This window comes from Thalassophryne amazonica, chromosome 1 (assembly GCF_902500255.1).
Source record: "Thalassophryne amazonica chromosome 1, fThaAma1.1, whole genome shotgun sequence".
In the NCBI taxonomy this organism is placed as follows: domain Eukaryota; kingdom Metazoa; phylum Chordata; class Actinopteri; order Batrachoidiformes; family Batrachoididae; genus Thalassophryne; species Thalassophryne amazonica.
The window spans coordinates 89,981,220-90,007,835 of record NC_047103.1 but is presented as its reverse complement, the minus strand read 5'-3'; the positions used below and the strand labels follow the sequence as shown (position 1 = coordinate 90,007,835).

The window sequence follows — 26,616 nt, the reverse complement described above, 5'->3', positions numbered from 1 at the left end:
AAACACTTGTACCAAAGCATTTGCCAGTGAGGGATATTGTACTCTGAGTGCTCCTGTTTGTATTGTTGATGAGCTCCAAACATGACAAACAGGGACAGATCCTTCTGCTGTTTGTCTGTGTGTAGGAAGGAACGTATTGCTCAAGAGTTAGAGGGAATGGATGGCAACATGTGCGGCTTGGTGGCCAAACGACTTCTGGAAGAGGACATGTTACGACACACACGGGTCTCTGATGCATGTGTGCCCCGTGGTGGTGAGATTCATGTATTTAGGCAGTTTTTATTTTTAATTTAGTTATCAGTATTAATGTTTTTTTGTGTACTTATATGGGAGGAAGTCTTTAATATCACTTTCCTGCACCCCATTTTTAGTTCAACAGTACGGTATGGAGGGACTAGAAAAAACAAAAATGTGCCAAACAGCATCAGACCAGCTGTCCCAAAGTCATCATCAGTCCCCCATCAACAAAGAGCCAGTTTATGGTTCAGGCTGTACTGCCTCAGAGCGAGAATCCAAGGATGAACGCATTGCCCGCTACAAAACAGAGCGGCATCGGCAACTGGCTGATCACTATGGCATTGTCTGGGGTCAGGAGTTCAAAATGGATGAGTCCTCCAGAGGCAGTAGTGGGCAGAAAGATCGTGATGACACAGAAAAATGCAACACTGGGGATTTTCATGGAGAAAAAGTTCAAAATTCCCACACCAACACCTCAGCCACTGGCACAAAAGCAGGACACGAGGTCTACCAGCACAGCCACCCTGACCCAGACTATGAACCAAGCTGGTCCAAGGGGTACTCAGACAGAGAGCGGTTGATGAACCTGGAGAACCAATGCAAGGCTCAGCAAGACAGCGACGCTCTCCCTGAGCCACCATGTGCTCCTTTATATATGGATGTATCATCATCAAGTAAACCTGTGGGACATCCTGTGGGCCTGTTTACTGAGGAGCAGAGCTACGACATCCTCAGTCCACAGACGTAAGTGCTTTTCTCATATGAAATCAATTTTTTATCTGTCCTCTCCCCAATACTTTGTTTCTTATCTGCTTGTTAAATTTGTTGAAACCAAATGATTAACATTCCAGGCATAGATTAGCCGTGAAGTATTACTTTGTATTTGAAAAGTGTTTGATATCTCACCATCAGTGTGTTTGGTGATAGTGATGCTTTGGAGACCAATCCTTCTACAAATAGTTTAAAGAGGACTCCCACATGAATCAGAGTACCGTTATCATTCACTGCATGAGTCTAATCAGTGGGACTGAGTGTGCCTTTATCTCTTATCTCGATCACTGTTCTTACTCACCCATGTTCCCCTGAAGTCACTCTGCGATGGTACTTTTCTTCAGACTGAGCACCGAGGTGGTTACTGTATTGTTGCTGTTGTTGTTTACTTGCGCTGGCTATTTCAGCTGTGTTTCTTAGTGTGTTTTTGATCGGGCAGTGCTGAGTGTGAGCAAGCAGAATCACATCATCATTTTAGTGTATATTTCAGCTTAATTTTTCTGTTGCACCTCCTCTCTGCAGTGACAGCAGAATGATGCATTTAGACAGCATTTTGTTCATTATTGGAAAAGAGGAATTTATTCAAACTAATCAAAGCACAGTCTTATTAGTTTTAGTTAATATTAAGGTGGTAATTAAGGTCTACATGAGGTTCATTCAAACTACATGAGGTTCAGTTTGCCACGAAACAAAAGTCTGCTTTTAAAGAGCTCAGAATCCATCAGGTTTTTGTGTCACGGCCGACAGTGAATGAGTTAACTCTGTCACTGCAATATGAAAACATTAGGGCCCCTTCACACATAGTGCAAATAAAGTACAACTCGGGGCAACTCACGGAGAAACAGCTCGTATGATCGAACCATGAAACATCACGCCGACGGGCAGGCGTGCACGATGTTGGTGTGACGGTTCGTGCATGCGGGAACACACTGCCAGCAGCTGCATGATGTGGTTACACATCATACAGCTGCTGTGAGGAAAAAAAAAAAGAAATCAAAAAATACATGCTGCAACAGTTTTGTGCACGTGGGAGCACAGCAGCTTTTCATAGCAGCTGGGTGATGTAGTTGTCGCCCATAAAAAAAAAAAAAAATACATGCCACCCATGGAACTCGAACTCGCGCCTTCCAAAAGCTCTGATTGCCAGTCAGAAACTTTACCACTGAGCTACAATGGCTGTCTTGTGAAAGCTGCGCGAACTTGCCTGATATGAGGAAGTAGATGGACACATTTAAAATGAAATAAACTCACACACCATATAAAAACACTGTATTTATCAAACGGGCAATACAAATATGATCCATCTGTTCCTCTTTAGATGACCCATGGTCACTGACGTACAGTCATGACATGACATGAATGAGAAGCAGTTCGCTCTTCTTATGTCCACATCTGCTGGTGCGGTGCGTCCAGCCGACCCACGCGTGTCCTGCCCGCATGTCTTGTGAATGGAACACCGCAGCACAGACACCGTGTCATGTGGAACAGAGCTCACGTAGGTGACGTGACAGTCATATCGCCCGCTGCGTGTTATCATCTGCCGGTCCATTTCAACCTGGGGGTGTCAATGTGCACGCCGCGCATGTGCTCGCTCACTGCAGCCCGTCGCCACTGTGATATGTTTTTATGTCCACTTGATGACAGCAAGTAGACACACGCACATCACAGTGGACAGTTGTCGAGATTCACGAGATTCATACCTGCACCTTACTGATTGCCAGCCTGTAACTTTACCATTGAGCTACCATCGCTGGCCTGTAAATGATGTGGGAAAATGCCTGAAATCAACAAAGAGATGGATGTATTTAAAAAACAAATAAAACCACACACCATAAAAAAACACATCATTTCATTGAATACGTCTTATCATCCATCCATGCAGTGCAACACGCGCAACTCACGCATGGCACGTGTGTGTGGGGGGGAGCAGACACTCTGGTACCTCACGTGTGTGTTGCTGTTTTGCAAAGCCACACTCGTGGGGCACTTAGACAAATTTCACATCCAGCTCGACAATGATCATCTGCTGACTGTTGTCGTGTTAATAGTACGAATTTCCACACACTTTCTAAGTGCCACACGAGCAATGTTTGTGCATGTCAGCTGGAATTTGGCCAACATCTTCCGCAAGAGGATTCGATGGGCTCCCACAGCGCACATTCTGTCTTTCAGCCGCTGGTGTGCACAAATAGTCGTGCTCAATAGCCAGTGGTGGGTACAGCTAACCAAAAAGTTAGCTTCGATAACAGCCCTTACCAAAAAGTAGTATATGCAAGTATGTTCCAAGTATACTTCTAGTTTACTTTTTATATACTTATCAGTACTATTTATTGGTAAGGGAGATAATCAGCTGACTGAAAAGTTATCTTATATAAAGCTAAACCGATAAATCAGCTGACTGAAAAGTTATCTTATATAAAGCTAAACCGATAAACCACCAGAAAATTTATCGGAAGCTACAGCTAACCAATAACTTCCAGTATTGTCTCCAATACACTTGCAACTACTAAGTTGATTTTGAGTTTTAACACCACAGTCACTTCTGGTAGCATCACAGGCAACCACAGACCCAAATAATGAGTCAACACTTCCAGCTTTGAGCACCCTGCCCTCTGTTGGAAGCTCCTGTTTACTACATAGCTTGCAGCACAGACACAGTTGAGCAAAGCAGCAAAGTTCAACTCTCTACTCAGTAACAGCCTCGCCGTAAGGCAGAGGTCTTGGAAAATAAAACAGTGCTGACTTATGGTTTGGATTTAAAAATAAAATTAATACCGATAGAATAACTCCATGTCAATTCTGTCATTTGTACAAAGTTAAAATATAACATATATCTTTTAATGTTAATTAATGCATTAATTCTGAAGTTTTGTAACAAACACAGACAGATATGAAAGGGATTATGGGTAAAATGTGCCTCTGCTAAACACTGATTGGTTGACTCATTCACTCTATGTAAAAACCAACATGTTAATGTGAGGTGCGTGTTGGGTGTTTACATATATAAATGTGCTTTTGTAAAATATGCCATTTTTTTATTTGTAAAAAAAGGCATTTTTTTTTGGCCCAGATTATTGCGTTCCCTCGCAATAGTTTTTGCGTTCCCTCGCAATAACCTAATATCATATTAAAGCTCATGCCTATCAGAGCACACAGTGAGTGGAATCAGGTGGAGGGAGACTGAATGCATATGCACGCACACATACTCACACACACACAGCAGACGGCAACAGGATTCATGACAGATGAGGGAGTAAGTTGCTACACCTTACACAGCTGTAAGACTCTGTATGAAATATAGTTTATTTATACAACAGTGGTAGTAAGTAGCAACACCTGTTAGTGTGCCTTATGAACGTTTGTTTTCTTTTCTTTTTTTACCGTCCTCTCGTGAATCCTGTTGCTGTCTGCTGTGTGTGTGCGCGCGCGCGCATATGTGTTCAGTCTCCCCCCCACCTGATTTCACTCCACTGTGTGCTCTGATAGGTGTGAGCTTTAATTTATATGATAATAGGTTATTGCGAGGGAATGCAAAAAACTATTGCATGGGAACACAATAATATTGCGAAGGAACGCAAAAGGTATTGCGAGGGAACGCAATAATAATGCGAGAGAACGCAAAGGTATCGAAAGGGACTGCAATAATCTGGGCCAAAAAAATTGATCCACCATGGCCCCAGACGGGCTCCGTACATTTGCAAAAAAAAAAAAAAAAAAGAAGTCAAGTTGTAATTAAATAACCGTCTGATATAACCGGTGTCAAAATAAATAGAACACTTCCATCTTCTGGTGTCCAGACGGTCATACTGCCATGAACACTACTGGCCAGTAGATGGCAGTAGAGACCATGAAAACGTCATTCATTCATCTTCTACCGTTTAGTCCAGTTAAGGGGGCTGGAGCCTATCCCAGCAGTCATAGAGTGCAAGGTGGGGTACACCCAGGACAGTCGCAGGGCCAGAAACAGACAAACAAACACAGACACACACACCTATGGACAATTTTTAAAGAGTCCAATCCACCTAACCCGCATGTCTTTGGATGTGGGAGGAAACCAGAGCACGCGGAGGAAACCCACGCAAACACGGGCAGAACATACAAACTCCACACAGAAAGGCCACGGGAATTGAATCCATGACCTCCTGCTGTGAGGCAACGGTGCTAACCACTAAGCCACCATGCTGCCCACCATGAAAACTTGCCAAAACAAAATTCCAGATAATTGGTGTCTGATGCATACAAACACAATAACAACGTCTATAAACCCAAAGAATACGAGGTCTGTCAATAAAGTAATGGTCCTTTTTATTTTTTCAAAAACTATATGGATTTCATTCATATGTTTTTACGTCAGACATGCTTGAACCCTCGTGCGCATGTATGAGTTTTTCCACGCCTGTCGGTGACGTCATTCGCCTGTGAACACGCCTTGGGAAGGAGTGGTCCCGCCCCCTCGTCGGATTTTCATTGTCTGGAAATGGCGGAATGAAAAGGACTTTTTTTCCATCAGAATTTTTTCAGAAGCTGTTAGAGACTGGCACCTGGAAACCATTCGAAAAATTTATCTGGCTTTCGGTGAAAATTTTACGGGCTTCACAGAGAATGACTGTTACTACAGCTTTAAGGACCCCTTTAAGGACACTCGGCGCGCCGCGCTCCGAGCTGCGACGATGCGGCACAAGCCACCGGACCATTTCTAAACAGATGGCTCTGTGGATACGAGACCGTCGTGTGCTCTTTCTCTGGTTATCACAAAAGCTGGACATCAGCCATTTTCCGTCAGATTTCACTTTTAACAAGAGATTTTGTCATGGAAAGCCGCGCGTAGGCTTCGCGCGTAAAGACCGGTTTGCTTTGGAAGCGAGACAAAGGAACACCTCCGTTTCGGCGTGTCAGAGGACAAGTTTGGACATGTCTATCTCGGCTTTCAATGCTTACCAGTCCAGTAAGTATCAGTGAAATTGTGGAGAGCTGGACATGTCCAAACTTGTCCTCTGACACGCCGAAACGGAGGTGTTCTTTTGTCTCACTTCCAAAGCGAATCGGTCTTTACGCGCGAAGCCTCCGACGAGACGAGATCAGATCTCTTCTTTCATCTGTAATGGAACCAGCAGCTTGGCCAGTCCAGGTCATGTCCAGGCTACCAGCAGAAGTCTGCTGTTAAACAGTTAAAGATGTGTGACTTTAAAACACATCCAAACTCTCTCGTGTCAGCACTGGCCCCTCTTTGTTCCTGTTTTTGTCTCAGTTTTCATAAGTTGGACTGTGTGTCTGTGGTGCAGCATGGTGGTTGTGTTGGCGGTTGACTCAGTTTGACTCCACAGTAGAACCTTTAACCCACAGCTGCTCCTGATCAAGGTTCTCCCCTCAGGGTATCAGGCCTTTAAAATGAAAGAAATAGATAATTTTCAGTGCAGATATTATCTGTCTGTAACACACAAATAGTGATGGGAGTGGGAGGAAAAAAACCTTGATTCTTAGGGGAAAGTTAATCATCTGAACACTAGAACTAGCAGCCTGCTGCTGCTCAGCCCCGCCCAGCTGGGAAATTGGGAGGTCGATACTTTCCAGTATTGCATAAAATCAGTTGTACACAATCTTAATATTACATTGCCCTCTAGTGGCTAGTGACAGTTACTCAGTAGCACCCACTGAGTGGGTGAGCCTCATCCTGGACATATATTTTTTTTAATTTTAACATATTAAAACAGAACCACACCAAAAAAAAAAAAAAATAAAAATAAAAAAACATGCAGTTTATCGAAAATAGAGACAAACGTATTCAATTGGAAGACCCCACGATTCTCCACTTCAGTGAGGCTGTGCCCCTCTACAAAGTGTTGCTTAAATCACTGAGCAAGTATTTGAATTGAGGGCACCATAAGCCCAAAATAGTTATCATTCCCTCTTAACTTTGCACTTAGCCTTTCCAATGATAATACTCTGAAAATTTCTTTATGCCATTGACTTACTGTTGGTGGCTTATCTTTAATCCACTTAAACAAAATACATTTTCCTGCCAAGTATAAAAGTTTTCTGATTAATTTTGACTTATTCTTGTCGGTCAATTTATTGGGAGATGGTAGCCCTAATAGAAACAGACCTGAATCTTAAGGACCTTTGACTCTGGAAGCATCGCGGATCGGTCTAAAAAGCATTATTTTCAATGAGACACTTCAGAAACGTGTCACAGAACTGCTCATTTATACACAGCAGTTTTCTGAAGAAAAAAAGAAAAAAGGTTTCTTACATTAGAACACTTGTAATTAAAATAGTAAAAAATAAATGATTCATCTGTAAATTAAACCCAACTTACCTGTTCTTTCAGATGAGATGATTTCTTGTTTAGCATACTTGGACATTTATTTTTAGACAAATAAAATAGCATGGAAATTAAGGTGTACATTTTTAAGTTAGGTTATTCATATCTACATTTCAACCAGAAAATACAAATGTTTATTATAAATGCAACAGGAGATGATTTAACAATGACTGCAGTGTGATTGTGAATTATGTGACATAAACTTCATGATGAAATCTTTTTTTAATTCAGTTAGTTCAACTTGTAATTATGTCAGACTATGTGATTGCCTTTAATGTTGTGATCAGGACAGAGTAATTTCTAAAATATGAAATTGACTAGTTGATTGTGAATGTTTTAAAATTGTGCACAATAGAGGCCGGGCTGTGCAACTGTTTTTTGACTGAACTTTGACTTCATGGACATTTTTAATGATCCATTCATTTAATGTTAAAATATAAAATGAAACAGCTTTTTAAAAAATAATAAAATAGTTGCTGTTTAAAGAGCCTTTGTTTTATTTAGAAGCATAGAAACAGGTGGTGGTTTGCTGGACTCTCAGGACATTTAACCAGATGAAGGTCTCTTCTGCAGCTTTAACCTCTGGTGGAGTTTTTGAAGACACTTATGTCCCATTTTGAAGAGCAGAGATGTTTTCTTCTGGCTGGAGTTCATGGTGTTCAGCTCATCACTGGAAGTTTTTGAAGTGGGTCTGAATATAGGTTGCCTGCACAGCAAATGTTCCTGATTGTGGGATGAATTTAAAAAATTCTTAAAATATAAGGAAACACTAAACAGTTACTCCCCCCCCCCCCCCCAAAAAAAAATGCCAGAAAAAAAATTAAAGTTATTTAAAGTTGAGGTTTTTGTGGTCTCAGAAGTAACAATAAAGCTGGAGCTTTATTTGGTAAAAAATAACAACAGACTGAACCATTTACAAATTACAAAAATACGAATTCAAAATGTTCATAATGTTTGGCAAGATATAAATCTCTAAATATTTGAATCCAGAGTCAGACAAAGCAAATAGGAAATCATCAATTACACTACAATTCCCTAATGGCATTGCAATTGTTTTGTCAAAATTAACCTTATGGCCTGATAAAGAACCAAATGTTTTTATAACAGACGTAACAGCAGGAATGGAGTTCTCAGGTTTAGTAATAAACAGCAAAACATCATCTGCATATAGCAAAATTCTATGTTCAAACCTTCCAATTTTTTTTATCCAGAAATACAATTGTGACTTTGAATGGCTTCAGCCAATGGCTCAATTGACATTTAGCAAAGGTTTGTGGGGAAATTGGACTGTCTTGATGTGTCGATCTTCCAAGCCTAAACTGTACAGATCGAATACCATTCACAAGTGCACTTGCTTTAGTAGAGCCATATAGCAATTTGATCAGATCAATAAAGCCTTGCCAAGATCAGACTTCTCCAAAACCACAAACAAACATGTCCACTCCACGTGATCAGATGCTTTTTCAGCATCGAGCGATATGACAAACCCCTGGGATTTGGTAAAATTAGAATGTTCAATAATATTCAGCAGCTTTCGCATGTTACTAAAAAGAGTCAATTCTTAATAAAACCTGTTTCAGCTTGTCTAATGAGTGTTGGTAAATAATTTTCTAACCTTCTTGATAATATTTTTAAAAAAAATGAAGCTGTCTACAATTATCAAAGTAACTTGGGCGATAAGAGCTACACTGGTCCGCTGGTTTCCCTTTCTTTAATATTAAAGAGATATGCCCTGAATATAATGTGGCTGGAAGAGTCCCTGTTTCTGCCGAATGCCGGTACATATTTAAAAGTGGCCTAACTATTTGATCTTGAAAAGTTTTGTAAAACTCTGGGCCATATCCATCAGGCTCACCCACTTTTCCACTTTGAAGAGATTTAATTGCAATTAACACCTCTTCTTTTTATTGGCCCTCCAAGGACAGCCTGATCTTCTTCTGACAAGGATGGTAAATCCCGTTTTTCCAGGAAATAAAAACATCATTTTGTGACACTGAAGCCTCTGATGAATAAATCTTTAGATTAAAAAAAATCCATTATATTTACTTACTTTCTGCTTTCGTAATGGTTGAATGGCTCTTCATATATCAAGCAACTGTAGATCAGAATATAATTTCTTAGTTGCCCCTCTCATTCTATACAAGTTGAGTTTTTAGCTGGAGTTTGTTGGTCTATCTCAGGATCCATGGTACAATTAAAGTTGCCTGCCGGGATACTAAATTTGGTCATATTAGAAGAGATTTCAGCTAGAAGCTTAGAGTAAAAGTTTTTAAAATAAATATTCAGAGCATAAATACAACCAATCAAAATAATTTTCCCATACAAATAACCTCTACTAACAACATATATAACTTGATCGTCTGTAATACATTTTAGAAAGTAAATGTAGTATTTTTAGGAATAAATATTGCCACACCTCTTTTACTAGATGAAAACAATGAATAGTACACTTGTCCAACCCACTCTCTCTTAAGCTTTTTGTGCTCCTCATCAATAAGGTGAAAGAGCTATGTTCCTCTTTTCCTACTTAATCCACATTAGTATTTTTTAATGTTTAACAGCTTTATTTATTCCTTTAACATTCAAAGAAATATACTTATTTGTACTCATTACAAAATAAAAATTGTATATTTAGTTATCGTGTGACAGCATTTTGTACACTGGTAGAGGTAAAGGCACATATTAAACTGGAGAAAATTGCATTAATAGACAACACTCAGATTTGCTCAGACAAATGTAAAAAAGGTACAAAAAAATTGGGTAATAAAAAAGTATGATCATGGCTAAATAGTTCAATGTACCCAAATACCAGAGGTAGAACAGTCCTCAGAAAAAATAATTCAGGCCTCCAAAGCACCTGTTGCGAATGCACGCTAAAGAGCAAGCTCCAATTTCCCGCTCTCGTGACGGCACCCGCAACCTTCTGACAAAACTTTCATTTACAAAGTAAGAGTTACCTTATGTAATCAAATTAAAAAAATAAGCATATCAACAGTCACCGGTGAGTCATTGCTCAGTATCGATTGGGGTATAAAAAAAAAACCCATAAGAAACGCCTCGTGGATGTCCTGATCCTACCGTTCAGTTATTTGCATGGTTCATCCAATGCCTCCACGGCACTTGCTGCTTTCTCAGGGGAGTCACAAGAAAAATTCTTACTATTATGCAAAAAACGAAGGGTAGCTGGGTAAAGCATAAGTGGACCATTTTGAGAAATCAAGTACAATAGCTGTCTTTTTTTAAAGTGTGTTGTGTGGCTATTGAGTATGGTTATATATTACCAATGTTAACCAGTTCTTTATTTCAATAAAGAATTAGAGTTAAGGAGACGCCTGCCATGGATGGGAGCCACCTGATGGGACCAGAACTGGTAAACATCAGAGAAGCCCTGATATACTCCAAACCAGCTCAACAACCCTTTAACCATTACCAGCTAGAGACACCAGGCCTCCAGTTAGGCTACTACCAGCCTCAGAGCCACAAAACAGAGCCACCTGGAGGGCAGGAAGATGGTGATTATCACTATCTGTCAGTGTCCTCTGCACCTGTATCCAGAGCTGGGCAGCATCAACTGACACAGGATGAAGAGAATAAATACTCCAGCCGTATAAAGATGAATGGCCTTCTAAAGAGTAGGAAAGCAGTGTTGCCTTCTGAGATCCACCACAGCGAGAGGAGCATCCAGGATCATCAGGAAAGAAAGCTGAAAGAGGAGGTAGGGACATCGAGGGGAGGCCAGATAAGGGAGGATAAAGATCCTGCAAAAGAACAACACAGATTCATAATCAGAAATTCATGGGGCAATACACCTGAAGTGCCCAGATGCAGAGAGCAGTCCACTCACCTCCACCCAGCGAACAGCAAGCTCAAAGAGGATGACAATACCATCCACAGAGTGGTGGCCGCTACCCATTTCCAGCCTAATCCAACTCATGTCATGATAACAGGAAACTCCATGTCCAGTATTCCCATGAGCCACACTGTGTCACAAACAGGACCTTTACAGTGGACTGTTCCAAGCTGTACTGAGGGTCCCAGAGAGGTTGGAGGAATTGAAGGTGCCCAGATATCCACGGAAATATTCAGTAATGGACTGAGTCTCCAGGACCACCGAGTTCCTGTGGCCCACCTCAGACATGCCTTTGTGGAAGGCCCAAGCACCACCGGTGCAAACTTAAAGCTGTAGGTTAAAAATTATAATGTGGCTCAATGCCTTTTGACAAGAGTCATCTAACATGGCATGGCGATTAAATGCATCCGTGTGGCACAGTGTGTCCTGCAGTAAACTTACAAAACTGCTGAAATCTCAAAGTGTATTCCAGGCTTTATGTTTACACCAAATGTTTATGCATCAGTTGAAGAGTTCTCAAATGTGGAAATAATAATCGTACAGTGCATCCAGAAAGTACTCACAGCGCTTCACTTTTTCCACATATTGTTAGGTTACAGCCTTATTCCAAATGGATGAAATAATTTTTGTTTTCCTCAATTATCTATACAATACCCCATAATGACAATGTGGAAAAAGTTTCTACAGTTTAATTTGAGTCCACCTGGGGTAAATTCAGTTGATTGGACATGATTTGTAAAGGCACACACCTATCTACATATAAGGTCCCACAGTTGACAGTGCATGTCAGAACACAGAGCCACTCTTTAGTAAAAAGCAAAATCAGCAGCCCGCCTGGAGTTTGCCAAAAGGCACCTGATGGATTCTCCGACCATGAGAAACAAAATTCTCTGGTCTGATGAGACAAAGACTGAACTCATTGGTGTGAACGCCCAAAGATAACAACAATAAAAATCAGGCATATTACTTTGTCACTGTATATAGGCCCCCTGGCTCATACTCTGAATGCTTAGATGATTTTGGTGAGTTTATCTCTAACTTGTCAACTACTGCAGATAACATTCTGATTACTGGTGACTTCAACATTCATATAAATAAGCTTTCTGATCTCCTCTGCAAATCATTTATGGAAATTATGAATGTATTAGGATTCCAGCAATACATTCAGGATTTGACGCACATTAGTGGAAATACCCTGGATTAGGTTCTCGCACATGCTTTGCTGTCACAAATACTGACATCATGCCTGTTGCATCAGTGGTTTCTGATCACTCACAAAAACAAGCATAACTCAAAGTTCTTGGTTGACACGGTGGCAACACTTATTCATGGACAACCATCTACAGTTGTGCTCAAACGTTTACATACCCAGGCAGTATTTTTGCTCTTTTGGCCATTTTTAAGAGAATATGAATGACAACACAAAACTTTTTTTTTTTTTTTCACTCATGGTTAGTGGTTGGTTGTAGCCATTTATTGTCAAACAACCGTGTTTCCTCTTTTTAAATCAAAATGACATGAGAACTACCCAAGTGAATCTGATCAAAAGTTTACATACCCCTGTTCTTAATACTGTGTATTGCCCCTTTTAACATCAGTGACAGCTTGGAGTCATTTGTGGTAGTTATGGACGAGGCTCTTTGATGGTAAAGCTGCCACTGAATATGTTTCGGACTTTATTTACATCAATTACAAAGAAATACAAACAATATGGTACTCTATGGTAAATCTGCATGGAGTAGACAGTTCTCAAAAACTGAGTGACTGTGCAAGAAGTAGAAGAGTGAGGAAAGCCACCAAGACACCCAGACAACCCAGAAGAAGTTATAGGTTTACGTGGCTGTGATTGGAGAAATTATGCACAGTGCAAGCTTTGCATTTTGCATCACTGCTCTTAGCTTCATAGTGGAGTAAAGCAGAGAAGGATTTTCTTGTTGCTGAATGCTGATAAATTATACTGTATTTGTCTTTCTGCCTCCTGATTCTGTTTTTCTCCCTGTTTAAGGTGCAGCTCCATCCAGAGATGGGAGTGGGTGTTTTCCTCTGCAGGCCTTCCGTCTTGTGCACCAGCATGGACTCCCAAAATCTCCCAAAATTTCCTGTATAATTTCCTGTATTGTCTATTGTGTCGGTAGCATGGCCCAAGCAAAGGGTCACCCCTTTCAGTCTGGTCTGCTTGAGGTTTCTTCCTCAAATCATCAGAGGGACATTTTCCTTACCACTGTCACCTGTGTGCTTGCTCTAAGGTTAGACCTTACTTGTGTGAAGTGCCTTGAGACAACGTTGTTGTGATTTGGTGCTATATAAATGAAAATAAATTGAAAATTGAAATTTAAAGATAGGTGCACCAAGCTTGCAGCATTATATTCAAGAAGACTTGAGGCTGTAATTGCTGCCAAAGCTGCATCATTTATTTTTAATAACTTTGCAAAAACTTCAGCAAATAAATGTTCTTTTTTCATGTTGTCATTATGGGGTGTTATGAGCAGAACTTTGAGGGAAACAAATTAATTTACTCCATTTTGGAATAAGGGTGTAACATAACAAAATGTTGAAAAAAGTGAAGCGCTGTGAATACTTTCCAGATGCACCGTACGTTACTGCCTAACACTTAGCCCTCCATGACTTGAATGTCTTGGGGTTTATTGGAACATTTATTTCTGTTGTTCTTATTTAATGGAAATGCGTATGTGCCTTTTGCTGATAACTCTGCATGTTCTTGCTCACATGCTTAATTTAAAACCAAGGCTGTGGCTGAATAAACATTCTGAAGTTAAGCTGCAGTTCTGGGTTTGCCAGACTTTGCTTACTGCACACTGTGTCTTACTTCAGTACTGTCTTTAAAGATCTTGCTTATTCTCTTGGGTTTGTTCAGCAGTGAGGTTGACGGGGAGAGGGCCAACGTGGGCTACACAGCCCCATGGAGAGTAAAGAGGGACAGGGCACGCAGGCCCGTACAAAGCATCAGTGCTGGAGACAGCAGCATATCCTCAGAGAGGATGAGGACACGGTCCATCACTGCTGCAGAGTGCAATGGGACTGATAGGTACTGTACTGTGGACAAGAATGGCTGCACTGTAAACATTTTTAGTTGGCTCAACTTAAAAAAATGAGTGAACTAGTTGCACTAATTATTTTGAGTTCTACCTACTCTTCCATTAGTGGTGTCAACATAAAAAAAATTTTTTTTAAGTTGAGGCAACTAAACATTTTTTACAGTGTGTGCGTTCACACTGAAAAATATTCAAATAACCATGCAGGTTAAAAAATAAATAATTTTCAAATGATGGCTGTTAATAATAAGAATAATAATTTTACCTCTGTCAAGGAGGTTATACTGTATCGTCAATTACTTATATTTGTAGATAATACAGGGTAGGGCTTTTACTCAGTGAAGCCGCAATTACCAACCTCTGACTGAAATACAAGTTGAAAATATGACATTAACACACTAGTCGGAGTCAGCTACTCGGTAGTCATAGTCGAACATTAGTAGTCATACCAACTGAAGTAAAAATCAGTCGTGAAAGTTAAAGGGCTTGTCAGTGGTTATCAGATGTTTTGGAATGAAATAGGAGTTGACTTTGTTGGTTAATTTCCTGAGAACTGAAGACTTCTGGAATGCCACTGATTTCTCCACACTGCATGTCATTTTCCTTTATTTCTAACAGCGTCCAAAACAAACAAAGAAACAAAAACAAAATGCATTGCTGTTTACTCTCTTTACCTCCTCTGTTACTCACACCTTCAAACCCAAACCCATTATTTTTCTTTCACATCAGTGTGATTAGTGTTTTTTTTTTTTGTTTGTTTTCTTTTTTTTTTTTTTTTTAGATACAAGTACCTTTGGATGATTTTTATTTTTTCTCTCTTCCTGCTTTTTAAGGTCATGTGGAAGTTCAGAGGTTGTTTCCACTCAAGGTAATTTGTTTTTACAACTCTTGCTTTTGCAGATATATGTGAATGTATATCTTTTGTGTTGAACTTGATTTTTTAGAATATCCTTGAACAATAAATGTGTCAATAATATTAACAAATAATAATACACAGATTAAATAAAACTGTTGTGGACCTCTCAGAGCGCAGTAGTGAGTGGGTGTGTTGCCGGCTCTTGTTCTGGTGCCATGAAGGGCGTTTGTTTATTGTTTCCGAGGCATCCTGGGTTTTTGTTCTGTGTCTCTTGCACACGTGGCACATTCACATCCACTTGTGGTGAGGTTGGGTCCACTATTTTGTTGGGTGGCTGGTCTGTGATCCCACTGTGATTGTATCTCACTTCTTCAATTCTTAAGACCCAGGACTTACAAACTGCCAGGATGACTGATTGCAGGTGTTGAGCTGTCACAGGTGTTACCAGTTACATCTCCACTGATGAGATCCAGAGAGAGAAAGACACAGCCAGCAAACCAGTAAGAATCACAACAGTGCAGCTTGGAAGCTAACCAGTGACCCAAGGTGAAGTCTAGATGCTTTTGGTACTAGGTTTCTTCAGAAGGTGCTTGGACATTGCTGAAAGACTTTGTGTCAAACGAATGGTTACTTAAAGAGTCTCAGATGTATTTTGTCAGAACATCAGCTGTGCCATTTTGGCCATGTAGCACATTTCTTTTGGCATGATCCAGCAGGTGCCTCATTGTTGATGACCCCAACAGCTGGAGAAGGCCAAGGGGATGCCCACCTTTCACCTGGCTGCAGTAGAGAGATGGTTGCTTTAAAGAGGTGGGGATGGACTGTTGTCTGCCTGGGTGATTGCCATAGAGGACCCAACGCAGTTCCATATTGTGATGAACGAGGCAACATGCAGCATCAGTGCATGCTTCCAGACCTGGACTGTCCTTAAATGCAATGCAAGTAGAACGGAACTCAGAAAGTGAATACCTATGCCAACATCCAAAAGACCTCTTTTTATGTCTCTTTCAACTTTTTTCTTTAGTCTCTATTTTAATTTTTTTTTATTCCAAGAAGGATTTTCCTCTGATGTATTATCACTTATATCTCGATTACTGATCTTTGTTCCTGATTGCTCATCTTTGATTGCTGATCCTTGATCTTGACCTTTGATCAAAATTAATCTTTGATGCTGATTATGAAGCTTTATTTATGACCATTCATCTTTGAACTTCGTGTTTGATCTCAAGTGATCCAGATTGCTCACTGTTGTTCAACTTTGAACCTAGTCACTGAATTTTGATTGTAACTGCTAATGACTGGGCTTGAGAAGTGGCCCATAATCCTGATCTACTAACTTTATTCCTGATTGCAGACCCTGGTTCTGATTACTGAAATATCAGGGATCAAACTTACAAGGAGGTTGTGCATTTGTTACCAGTGGTGTGCCTGTCTCTCTGAGCGATGTTCTGAAGAAAGAATGAGTACAAGAGTGTGCAAGATTATTTGGATGTGTCACAGTGATATTTAAGATGTGGGAAATACAGGCTCAAAGCTGCACTCTGTAAACAAAAGTGTTCGGTTTACCATACTTGTTATTAATGGGTGTTTTGTATTCCAAACATGGTATCAACCAAACAGATCGGTACCTGTCCTTCCCTTTAAACTGGTTAGTGCCAGGTACCTGGTGTTGAGGAAGCAAGCAAGTGGGTGCAAGTGAAAGGATTTGTGGCTTGTTCACCTGTCAGTTGCCAACAAAACATCTTTGGATTAAGTCTGCAGCAAAAAAAAAAAAAAAAAAATCCAAATTCCTGAAGGGGATGAGACTCTATGGCTCCCACAAGATGGGATTTCTCCCCCAGTCAAGGCCTGTTCCCAGTTATAACTGAGTGGACTTGAAGTATGCATGTGAAGTGTTGTGTCCAAGAACACAGACAGGTAGTGTGACATCAAATCTAACCTAGGTACACATATTGGTAGTTCATCCCACTGAGCTACCTGCTCCACAGGTATTCACATTTCTATAGCTGTCATACTATTCAAGCTGTTGTAAAAAACCACAAAGTCAAACATCTCTGACAACAGTGGGAACTGATCAATAGAAATCATTCTTGATTTCTTTTCTCTTGTTGAATATTTCAGCCAGATTCTCCTTTGTTTTTTCTCCCTGTGTAGCTGATGAGGAGAAACTGGATGAGCTGGCCAAACTGAGTGTTGCCGCAAAGCGCTCGCTGTTCAGGGTGAGTGCTGTCCTATCTTTCACCTTGAGCATTCCTGTTCCGTGACTCTACACATATTTCTTTTTATTATTGTGCTTGACCAGCACAGGTGGACAAATGCACCCCACAAGACCACTAATATGGGATTATTTGCCCTTAGTGTGGATTTTTGAGTGCAGTTGCTATGGTTCCAGACTGTTTTTGCCCCTCCCTCCTCCTTCAAAGGGCTTTTGTTAATCATGGGGAACAGATCCTTCTCTGAAAAGGGAAACATATCGACAACAAAACAGACTGAATTTATATGCAAAGCTATGTGGACTTGAAAAAATAAGACTGAAGAATTGAGAGTGTAGGTGGCATCCAGTAGAATCAAAGAAAAGATGACATTGAACAATTTGCCTGGTAAACACTATCAAAAACAGATATAGAAAGGCAAGAACCAAAAACAACTGTATGCATTTCATCTGGAAATTCAAAGGGTACACAGTAAATTTTGCTGAGTAAAATTTACTCTGCTGGGATGACATTTGATCCCAGTCTAAATAGGGTAAAAAAAACACTCTATTGTAGAGTTAAATCAGCTCTACCTTTGTCGCTGACCAACCCCCCCCCCCCCCCCCCCCCCCCCCTTCACTGCACATGCATAATTTCCGAGCTCAGATGCTTTGTGGATGGACTGTCTTCACCCAAAGCGATCAAATGGATTAATGGGATTATTAACCATCAAATGACAACTAAAGTCAGTTTTGAGCAGAAACAAGGCAGTTTTAAACAGAAACAAGGTGTTAATCTGTGACGCTTTGAAATGATGGACGTTCAGTGAACACACCAGCTAGTTGCCCGTGCAGCAGCGGCGCTCTGATCGCTTTCTCCGCCTTTTCTGATGAGATAATGCTGAATTTATGTGGAAATGATTGTTGTACAAAAGCTTCAGATATCTGTCGCTGAGATAGATGATGAATGGAGTGCAGCTTTAGTCAGAAACGAGGTGATAATCGGTGAACCGCAGCTGATGATGCATGTGCAGTGAAGGCAAAGCAGATCGAGTTTTAGGGGGGACCATTCGGTCTGCGGCACTGTCAGTGCAAGTGATTTTACTCCAATAAGTTGATTTTACACTGTGTTGAGTTGATTTAGCCCCGTGGTAGAATATATTTAACTCTATTTAGACTGGGACCAAATCTTATCCCAGCAGAGTAAATTTCCTGTGTAGAGTCAGTAAGGTAAGCATGCCATGTATGACAGCAATGTAAAAACAGTGCATGTCGAAGTAAACTTTTATGAATAAGAAATGTTCCAGATAGCTAGTGCTGCTTTTTACAAATTTCTCCCCCTTCATAAGAAGGGTGACAGATATACATGAACACAGGCTATAGTATTTATGTTGTTTTGGTTGTGACACTGGGAGCAGGCACTGGTGCCGTGCATCACCACATCCACCCCACCATAGATCCACCCTAGATCCTAGATAGCAACAAAGCAGGAAGAGGACAATGCATCCGCTCCTCTTGAAAGTCACCATCTACCTGCCATATCTACTTACTGCAGCCAGGTGAAATGTGGGCATCCCTGTGCCTTCTCCAACCAACAAGTTCTCATCACTGCGGCACCTGCATGCTAGATCATGCACCACATATCCAAAATGTTGTGGCTGGTGCTCTCTGCCAGTGCAAGTCATACTTCAATTCTATTCATTTTATTCATGTAGTGCCAAATCACAACAAAGCTGTCCCAAGGTGCTTCAAATGGGTAAGATGTAAACTTACAAACCCCCCTGAGCAAGCACATAGGCAACAGTAAGAAAAACTCCCTCTGGCGGTCTTGAGGAAGAAATCTCAAGCAGACCAGACTCAGAGGGGTGACCCACTGCTTAGGTCATTCTAACAGTTATAAGCAGTTCCAAAAAGTGCATGATGGTGCAAGTCCATCTTAAAGCCGAGCTGACAGAGTCCAAGGTCAGTCCCACATCCATGCCACCAGTTAGGCTGACCAGATACCCCACTTTGTTCCCCAAATTGAGATGGTTTCCGGTGTTGTTGTTGACAGTCAAGCTTCAGTTTTGAAATACATGTTTAAAACACACATTTTTAAATGTGTGTTTTAGTTCTAAATACAGTAAATATTCAGCTCTGAATCTTTGGGTTCTGATAGGTACTGGTGAGAACCAGTGAGCCTCCTGTTTTGGGCCATATTGTCATCATTTATCAAATAAAATAAAGACAGTCTTATGAAGTTGGTTGTGATACCTTGTTGGTAAACACATGGTCCCAGAATCCACTTTTGCTTGTTCTTCACACCACGCCAAATTTTCAGTGTGTCCAAAATCGACATACTGCATGGAGGTTTCATAAAATTCTGTCAGGCTGGGGGGTAGCGAGGCACAGAATGAGGCTGGACGCAACATGCAGACTCACAGGCTGGCGTATGAGTAAAGGCTGGGTCTTTAATGGAGACATGGGTACGGTACACAAGCAAGCAGTCCACGGTGCAAAAGTACAGATAAGGGTGAGATAATAAGTCGAGGTCCAAAACAAGCAGAGTTCAGTAAACCAGCAAACAGGGCAATCAGAGCAGAGGCAAAAACACAGCTAGGCAAACAACAGAACAGTGATGTGAGCTGGTAAGTGACAGTGTTGACAAACGAGCAGGGAGGAAGTGAACAGATGCAGTTTAAATAAGAACAGGTGGTAATTGGATAATGAGGTGCACGTGGTGGGAGAAGGATCTGGAAAGGAGGTGTGTGTGGTCAGGTGAATCCAAGCGGAGAAAAGAGATGCAAGAAAAGGCAGCGACAAGTGGGCAAGGAAATGACAGACAAAACGGGGTGTGGCCAACAGATGAGGAAGTGCAGGTGCAGGACAAGAGAGTGCGATGATCAGGGGAGACAGTGATAACAAAGAAGCTGAGTGTGAACACGTGAGAATTGAGATGAGTGCAGACGCGGGACAGACAAAGACAGGATGAGACAGACAGGTGTAAGTGAGCAGTGACGAGAATTACAGACATGACAGCTAAAGACCATACAAAGGAAACATGAACAGGTAATCAAAACTTGAACAGGACTGAAAAGCAAACCAGAAGATAAAGATAAACTACATAAAACTAATCAGAGAATAATAGGAAATTAAACACTATGACAAAACTAAACTGGAACAGACAGACAAAAACTATAAGTAAAACAGAAACTAAGTGATAACAAAACCTGACATGAAAGTACTACATATAACAGAAATGAGAACAGCAAAAATAAGCAGACGATAACTAAATGATAAACCATGAAAATACTGACTGATTGAACAAAACAAGAATGGAACTGAAACATGGCTGAAATATAAATGTGACAAAGCAAAAATAGAACATAGAATAAACACATGATGAAAATAACAATTAATAAAACAAAGCTGGGGCAGATGGAGATGCACTATAGAAGCCTAAATTGGGGCGGGGCACGACAAATTCCAGAAATTAGTGGAATTACTTGGAAAAGCTTTATATGAAAGCTAGCATCTTTAGTCTTTCCCTGTAAGACTGTAAGTATGCAGATAGATACCTGAAACATCTATTTATCTATTTCCCACCACTTATTCTAGGTTGATATATCAGTACACTGATTAAAGTATCCCAAATGTTCTCCTTCTCCAGCGACTTCCTCTAGTTACTCCTGTGGGATCACAAGACATTCTCAGGCCCGACGGGACATATAATCTGTCCAGCATGTTCTGGGTCAACTGCCTGTTCTCCCTAAACTGGGTCACTTGGTCCTGCCTGAAAAAAGTCATGGTGCAAGTGTCCATGGTGCAATGAAATACCATCACCAAATCACATCAACTGACTCATTTCAAGTTACAGAGCAGTGGTTCTATTCTGAGCAACGGTTAGAGCTCCTCACCCTGTCACTGAGCACGTGCCCTGTCACCCTGTGAAGGACGTTCATGACCTTCATCATCATTTCAATATTAAATATGTTTAATGAATGAAATGGACACTATATAAAATAAATTATTAACCAAAAACATTTGCAGATGCACCTTGGATTTGCTGTGGCGACCCCAAGTGCAAAACAAGGGAGCAACCGAAGAGACTTACTATTGTCCAGTAATCTACACTATTTTATAGTGGCAATGTGGGTCAGTGTGAGGCAAAACATCCATCAAATTTAATACATTTTTACCTCTGCCAATGAAGGTGGGCTGAGATTATTTTTTTGACCCTGTTCGTTTGTCTATTTGTGAACAGCCGGGAACCCGCAATTTTCATATATCATTATGACATTTTTACAGAGGATTCATATCCTCCTAGGGAAGAACTGATTCATTTTTCAAGGTCATAGGTCAAAGTCAGGAAAGATCTTGGAAAAATGCAAAAATTCTCTATCCTTTATCGCCCCTTCACACATAACACAACTGAGGCTGAATGGCACATGAAGGAGTATCCAAATGGCAGTCGTGAAAAATCTGAGCCACCTCAAATGCCTTGTATAGCATTCAGCACAACCATTTAGCCATAGCACATGCATGCAATATTCGCGTGTCGCTCGCACTGGAAACCCTTTCGAACGGCAGTCAAGATGAGGTCACACTGCCATCTGATCGTGGTTGCAACATTCGCACAGCATGTCGTGTGCAGGTCTGACATATTGGGCCATGGCTGAGGGGCTGCACAAAATCAAGGGTCACATTGAACCCTGACCAAATGGCGCGGTCGAGCCAGCCTTCACAGCAGCGGCAGAATGACAGAGAATGACGTTGCGAGTACCCATTCGACCCACTCTCGGCCAGAGTCCAGGTGCCACCCACAATCATCCAACACCACTCGCGGGACAATTTAGAAAATGCGGTCCTATTCGGGCGGCCAGCACAAATGTAGATTACAGGACACCGCTTTCAAGCTGTGGTCCACGTGGTGAAAACCCCAAGGGCAGTCAGTGTGTTGTGTCCACCCCCCCACAATAAAATGGCATGTGAGTGTGTCGTTCCCCTCCTCCACCCCAAGTAACAGAATGACGTGTGGGTGTGGTCCCCCCCCCACACACACACACAGACACACGCACACACCACGATCCTACATTGTTGAGGTGCAGCTGAGGTGGCAAAGGCTCAATTGGTAGCCGAAGTGCAGTGCCATTGCTATCCAGCACAGCGCGCACATCTGGACTGCTGTTATGCTCATGATGGAACAGCTGACAGCTGTGGAACACCCACCATGGCATATCCAGCATGTCCCACTGGAGGTGGAATCACCGGCCAGCAGCATACCCACACCACCACAACAGAAATAAAAATAAAATCCCAGCTGCTCCAGCTGTGTGTCACAGCGCCAGTGTGCCATCCAACCAGAAGAACATCACCTTTCAACATACCACCTCGATGCACATGTGTGGGCAGGCTCTCATGACATGGTGAAAAATAAAACAGCTCACCAGCCCACTGCACCTCATGTGACATGCAATCACAACATCCACACAGTCTGTCCATCATATGACAGCCTGACTGACAGATCAGTGTGGGCAGCTCATTTGCCCCACATCCTGGAGCCATGAGGCCATTCACACGAGCACTTTGCAGCTCCAGACAGGTGGGCATGTCACTGGCGAGGTAGTCATCATGTCGCAGCTGACTGCTGTGTCATTGCTACTCACAGCTGGAGAACACATATCGTGCCATGAAGAACATCACCTCTCAACATGCCACTGTGATGCACGTGTCGGCATGCTCTCATGACATGGTAAAAAAAAAAAAAACACGTCACCTTTGGAACACGTTCAGTTGCACCTTGAGCTGTGTTGGTGGATGAATCAGTGAGTCGTGCGGCTCACTGTGTGAGCTGAGTGATACATGTAAGATGAGAAATCACTGTGTCAGAGTCCTGATCTGACAGGGTCTGGACTTGGGTCCCCATGGTGTCCATGGTTTGTTGGATCTTTCTCAGGAATTGTCCTTAATGATTCAATGCCTGTTGGATGGGGTCTCCCACTGGGTCCATGTTGTGGCCAGAGACTTCTGTTATGGTTCGTGGTTCGGGTGGAACCCAACCATTTCAGACTATGGACCCACATGTAGGGAGCTGGACACAGAGAGGAGTTCAAAAAGAAAAAAATATATTTATTTACAATAAATAAATGAAATGCTGTGCTGGGATGCCTACAGTATAGAGAGTGGCCTGCCTCCTGGTGGTGAAATAAGGGACCTGCAGTTTCCCGGGCCAGTCTTGAAGGAATAATGTCAACTAAGGATTGTATGACCAGAGCCAGGTGGAATGCTCGCCTCAGCAACCAGGAACTCAGTTCTTTATCATAGCACAGTCACAAACAGGGATGAGCAAGAAAGGGATCTCACTGAGACGAGGGGAACTTAACTAGCGTGTAGTTGAGACGCGCTCTACACCGAGAGCCGAGGAGTTCCCAAAGTGAAGTAGCTGTGCAGGTACTCAGAGCCAGGATCCAGGTCTGCTTGGGAGCCTTCCTGGAATCATCTGGAACACCAGGAAAAGACAGTTCGCTCTAATACAGGAATTAGAGGGGGAGGCCAGCGTTACCTGAGCGTAAGCTGTGGGAAGCTTTGGCATCTTGAGCATATAGCTGGAAGACGCAGTCAGGGTCATGGGTCAGCTATCAGGTTTGGTCCTCCTGGTATCTGTCTGGATTATGCAACGAGGCTCTGAAAGCTGGTGAGGCAAAACGAGGAAAGCAAGGTGACAAACGACAAACAAATGACAAGTCTCTGGCAGTTCATGAACAGAAAGTCAGGGTTTAAATAGTCTATCAATAATCAGTCACTCATCTGATCCAGGTGTGAAAACAAGACTGAGGGTGCCATCTTATGGAGAAACAAACACATGACACTGGTAAAACAACAGAGCAAAAACCAGAATCAAGGAGAAATCCTGACAGTTACCTTACAAAAATGCAATTTACTCAATCACATTTTCCAAGACAGTAGTGAACAAAATGTGAAACATTTCTGACTCATTATTATTACATTTGTGATCATTTTCAGTCACATTGAGCCCAAAACGCATTTTGAGTTTAATATACTGTTTAAACTGAAACTTACTGTTGGAACAAGGAGGTTCTTAGCTTTCTAAAGACATCACATCAGTTGTCAGTGTAAACCAGATATTAAAGACAAGTCACAATATCACTGAACTGTGCAGAACAAAAAAGAGGAAGGTGTCTCAGTACATTGGTTCTTATCATGTCTGTGCATGACTACATTTGTGTTTTCCACCACTTTCCACATTTTAATGTTTTTCAGTTTTTTCTTGTTCAGTGAAAGAAATTTAGTGTCTGTTGATCTTTAACAAATCTATCAAAGTCAGGCTGAATGTCTGAAGTGGACAGATGATCATCAGTGAGAGAGGACCTGTACCTGGATTTATTAAACTTCATCAAAATTCAGCATTCGGCATCCACCTCTCTCTTCTTGGCCTGAGCGGACATTTTTGAGGAGCAGTGCACAAAAAACCAGGCTGCAAAATAAAAGCAATGCGGTTTTAGTTCAGTCATAAAGGCCCGGTCACACGACGACAGCAGAATGAAGGAGAAAAAGTCAAAAAGTCACAAATCATCAGGAAAAGTTGGACGAATGATTTATGTGGTTGTCGTGTGCTTCCCCCCCCCACCAAAGAAAAGAAAAAACTTAGCAGCTCAGCTGAGAGTCTGCAAATGACAACAACTTCAGTGAGCTTAATTATAGTAACACACCGCATTTTATTGTCAGTAACGATAACAGCATTTTAACGATGGAAACAGCAATTAGTTACATTACCTGTTACTGAAAAAAATAATGCAGGTAGTAACTGCATTTATTTTAACAGTGTTATTCCCATCAGTGACTACAAGTCATTATAGTGCATATTAGACGTCCTGTTCTCAACAAGCTATCCAAACTATGTCTTCGAGCAAAGCAGAGCCATAAATAACAAGAGTAAAAGTGTCATAATTTGCTCAGGTTTTTTCCTAAAAGTTAGATCAGCTTGAGTATTTGAAGAGATTTGAATTGGAAACTCTCAGACAAATTAAATTGATACCAGATATTCTTACCAGATATTTAATGTGAAGTGTGATGAATTAGATGATTTGGACATGAACAAATGGCCACAATTAAATGTTCTTCAGCATACGCTCAGATGGATACTTTTAAGGAAGAGAGTGGCTATACGCCCAACTGTTGGGTCAGTAAAGTAAATTCGCGAGCATATACGCCCAACCACAACTAACCAATGAGCACGCTTGTAAGTTCACTTCCGGTTTCAACGCGGGAGGGAAAAAAAGCGGATATTTTCTCACCAGCTGCGGGAGGGTTCGCAGCCCGTGGAGGAGCTGTGATCTAAAACGGTTCTGTTTGGCTCATCACACCCAGGGAACAGTGTCAAACTAACACCATCTTACAGGCAATAAGCAGCATTTTGTTCAAAAACTTTCGTCGTTGTTAACAGGCTTCCGTTCAAAATGGTTATGAAGTTTGTCTGTTTTCATCCATTGCGGTGTTTTTGCAGTAATTAAAGACAGCGCCGTTAAATGTCAAACATACGCCACAATAGAGCCTTAAAAAGTGGTGTACAAAACGTAGTTTAGATGCACAAAACATGTCAAATACACGATCATGGTTGGGCGAATAAGATAACATATTATATTTATCTGCTCAATGGTTGTGCATGTAACGTTCAATGTATGACTTATCTGCCCAAACGGTTGGGCGAATAAGGTAAGACATTATATTTATTTGCCCAATGGTTGGGCGTATAGCCTTTGCCTTTAAGGAAACATGCAAGAGGACGACCAGGAGAAACCTGGAGGAACACTGTGTGGGGGAAAAAAAAAATGCCACTGTGTGGAATAAACTGACTGCAAGTGAAGAATATGTATGCAGGTTACCAATGGGAGAGGGGTTCTCTCCACATATTGGTCATTTCCCCAATTATATTACTGCAGTAAACATTAAGTTTTGCACAAGGTATAATGTCACTGTAGCTCAGAACTCAGTGAACATCAGTCATCATTCTAGAATTCTTTTTATTCTTGTACTTGATGATTATATTTAAAAATGGGATGACATAAACTATACAGGAATGACATTCTTTCACAAACACTCTTATCCAGGAACTTGAGAAGAATGCTGGCGACAGATTCCATAAACTGCCATCTCGGAATGCAGCTGTGGACAGGAGAAGAAGATGGGCACAAGACCGATCCAGAACTCAGCCAGTTACCACTGAGGAGGTGGTTGTCGCTGCCACGTAAGTGTCTGTATCAGGCGTCTCTCATCCTTCAAAACATTCCAGTTGATTTGGTGTTAAAACATATAAAAACACGAGTGAATGAAATGGGA

General features: G+C 41.4%; 1 protein-coding gene across 2 annotated transcripts in view; it reads left to right on the top strand.

Annotated features, from left to right (window-relative positions):
- The window catches only part of svila (supervillin a), a 227,408-nt gene that overhangs the window by 108,141 nt on the left and 92,651 nt on the right, over positions 1 to 26,616 (top strand). For both annotated transcript variants that reach the window (XM_034172410.1, XM_034172402.1), the window contains exons 5-11: positions 126 to 253; positions 372 to 981; positions 10,643 to 11,512; positions 14,056 to 14,226; positions 15,067 to 15,101; positions 17,244 to 17,308; positions 26,388 to 26,524. In XM_034172410.1, the coding sequence (XP_034028301.1) occupies positions 126 to 253; positions 372 to 981; positions 10,643 to 11,512; positions 14,056 to 14,226; positions 15,067 to 15,101; positions 17,244 to 17,308; positions 26,388 to 26,524 (2,016 nt within the window). The remainder of the gene's footprint in view (positions 1 to 125; positions 254 to 371; positions 982 to 10,642; positions 11,513 to 14,055; positions 14,227 to 15,066; positions 15,102 to 17,243; positions 17,309 to 26,387; positions 26,525 to 26,616) is intronic.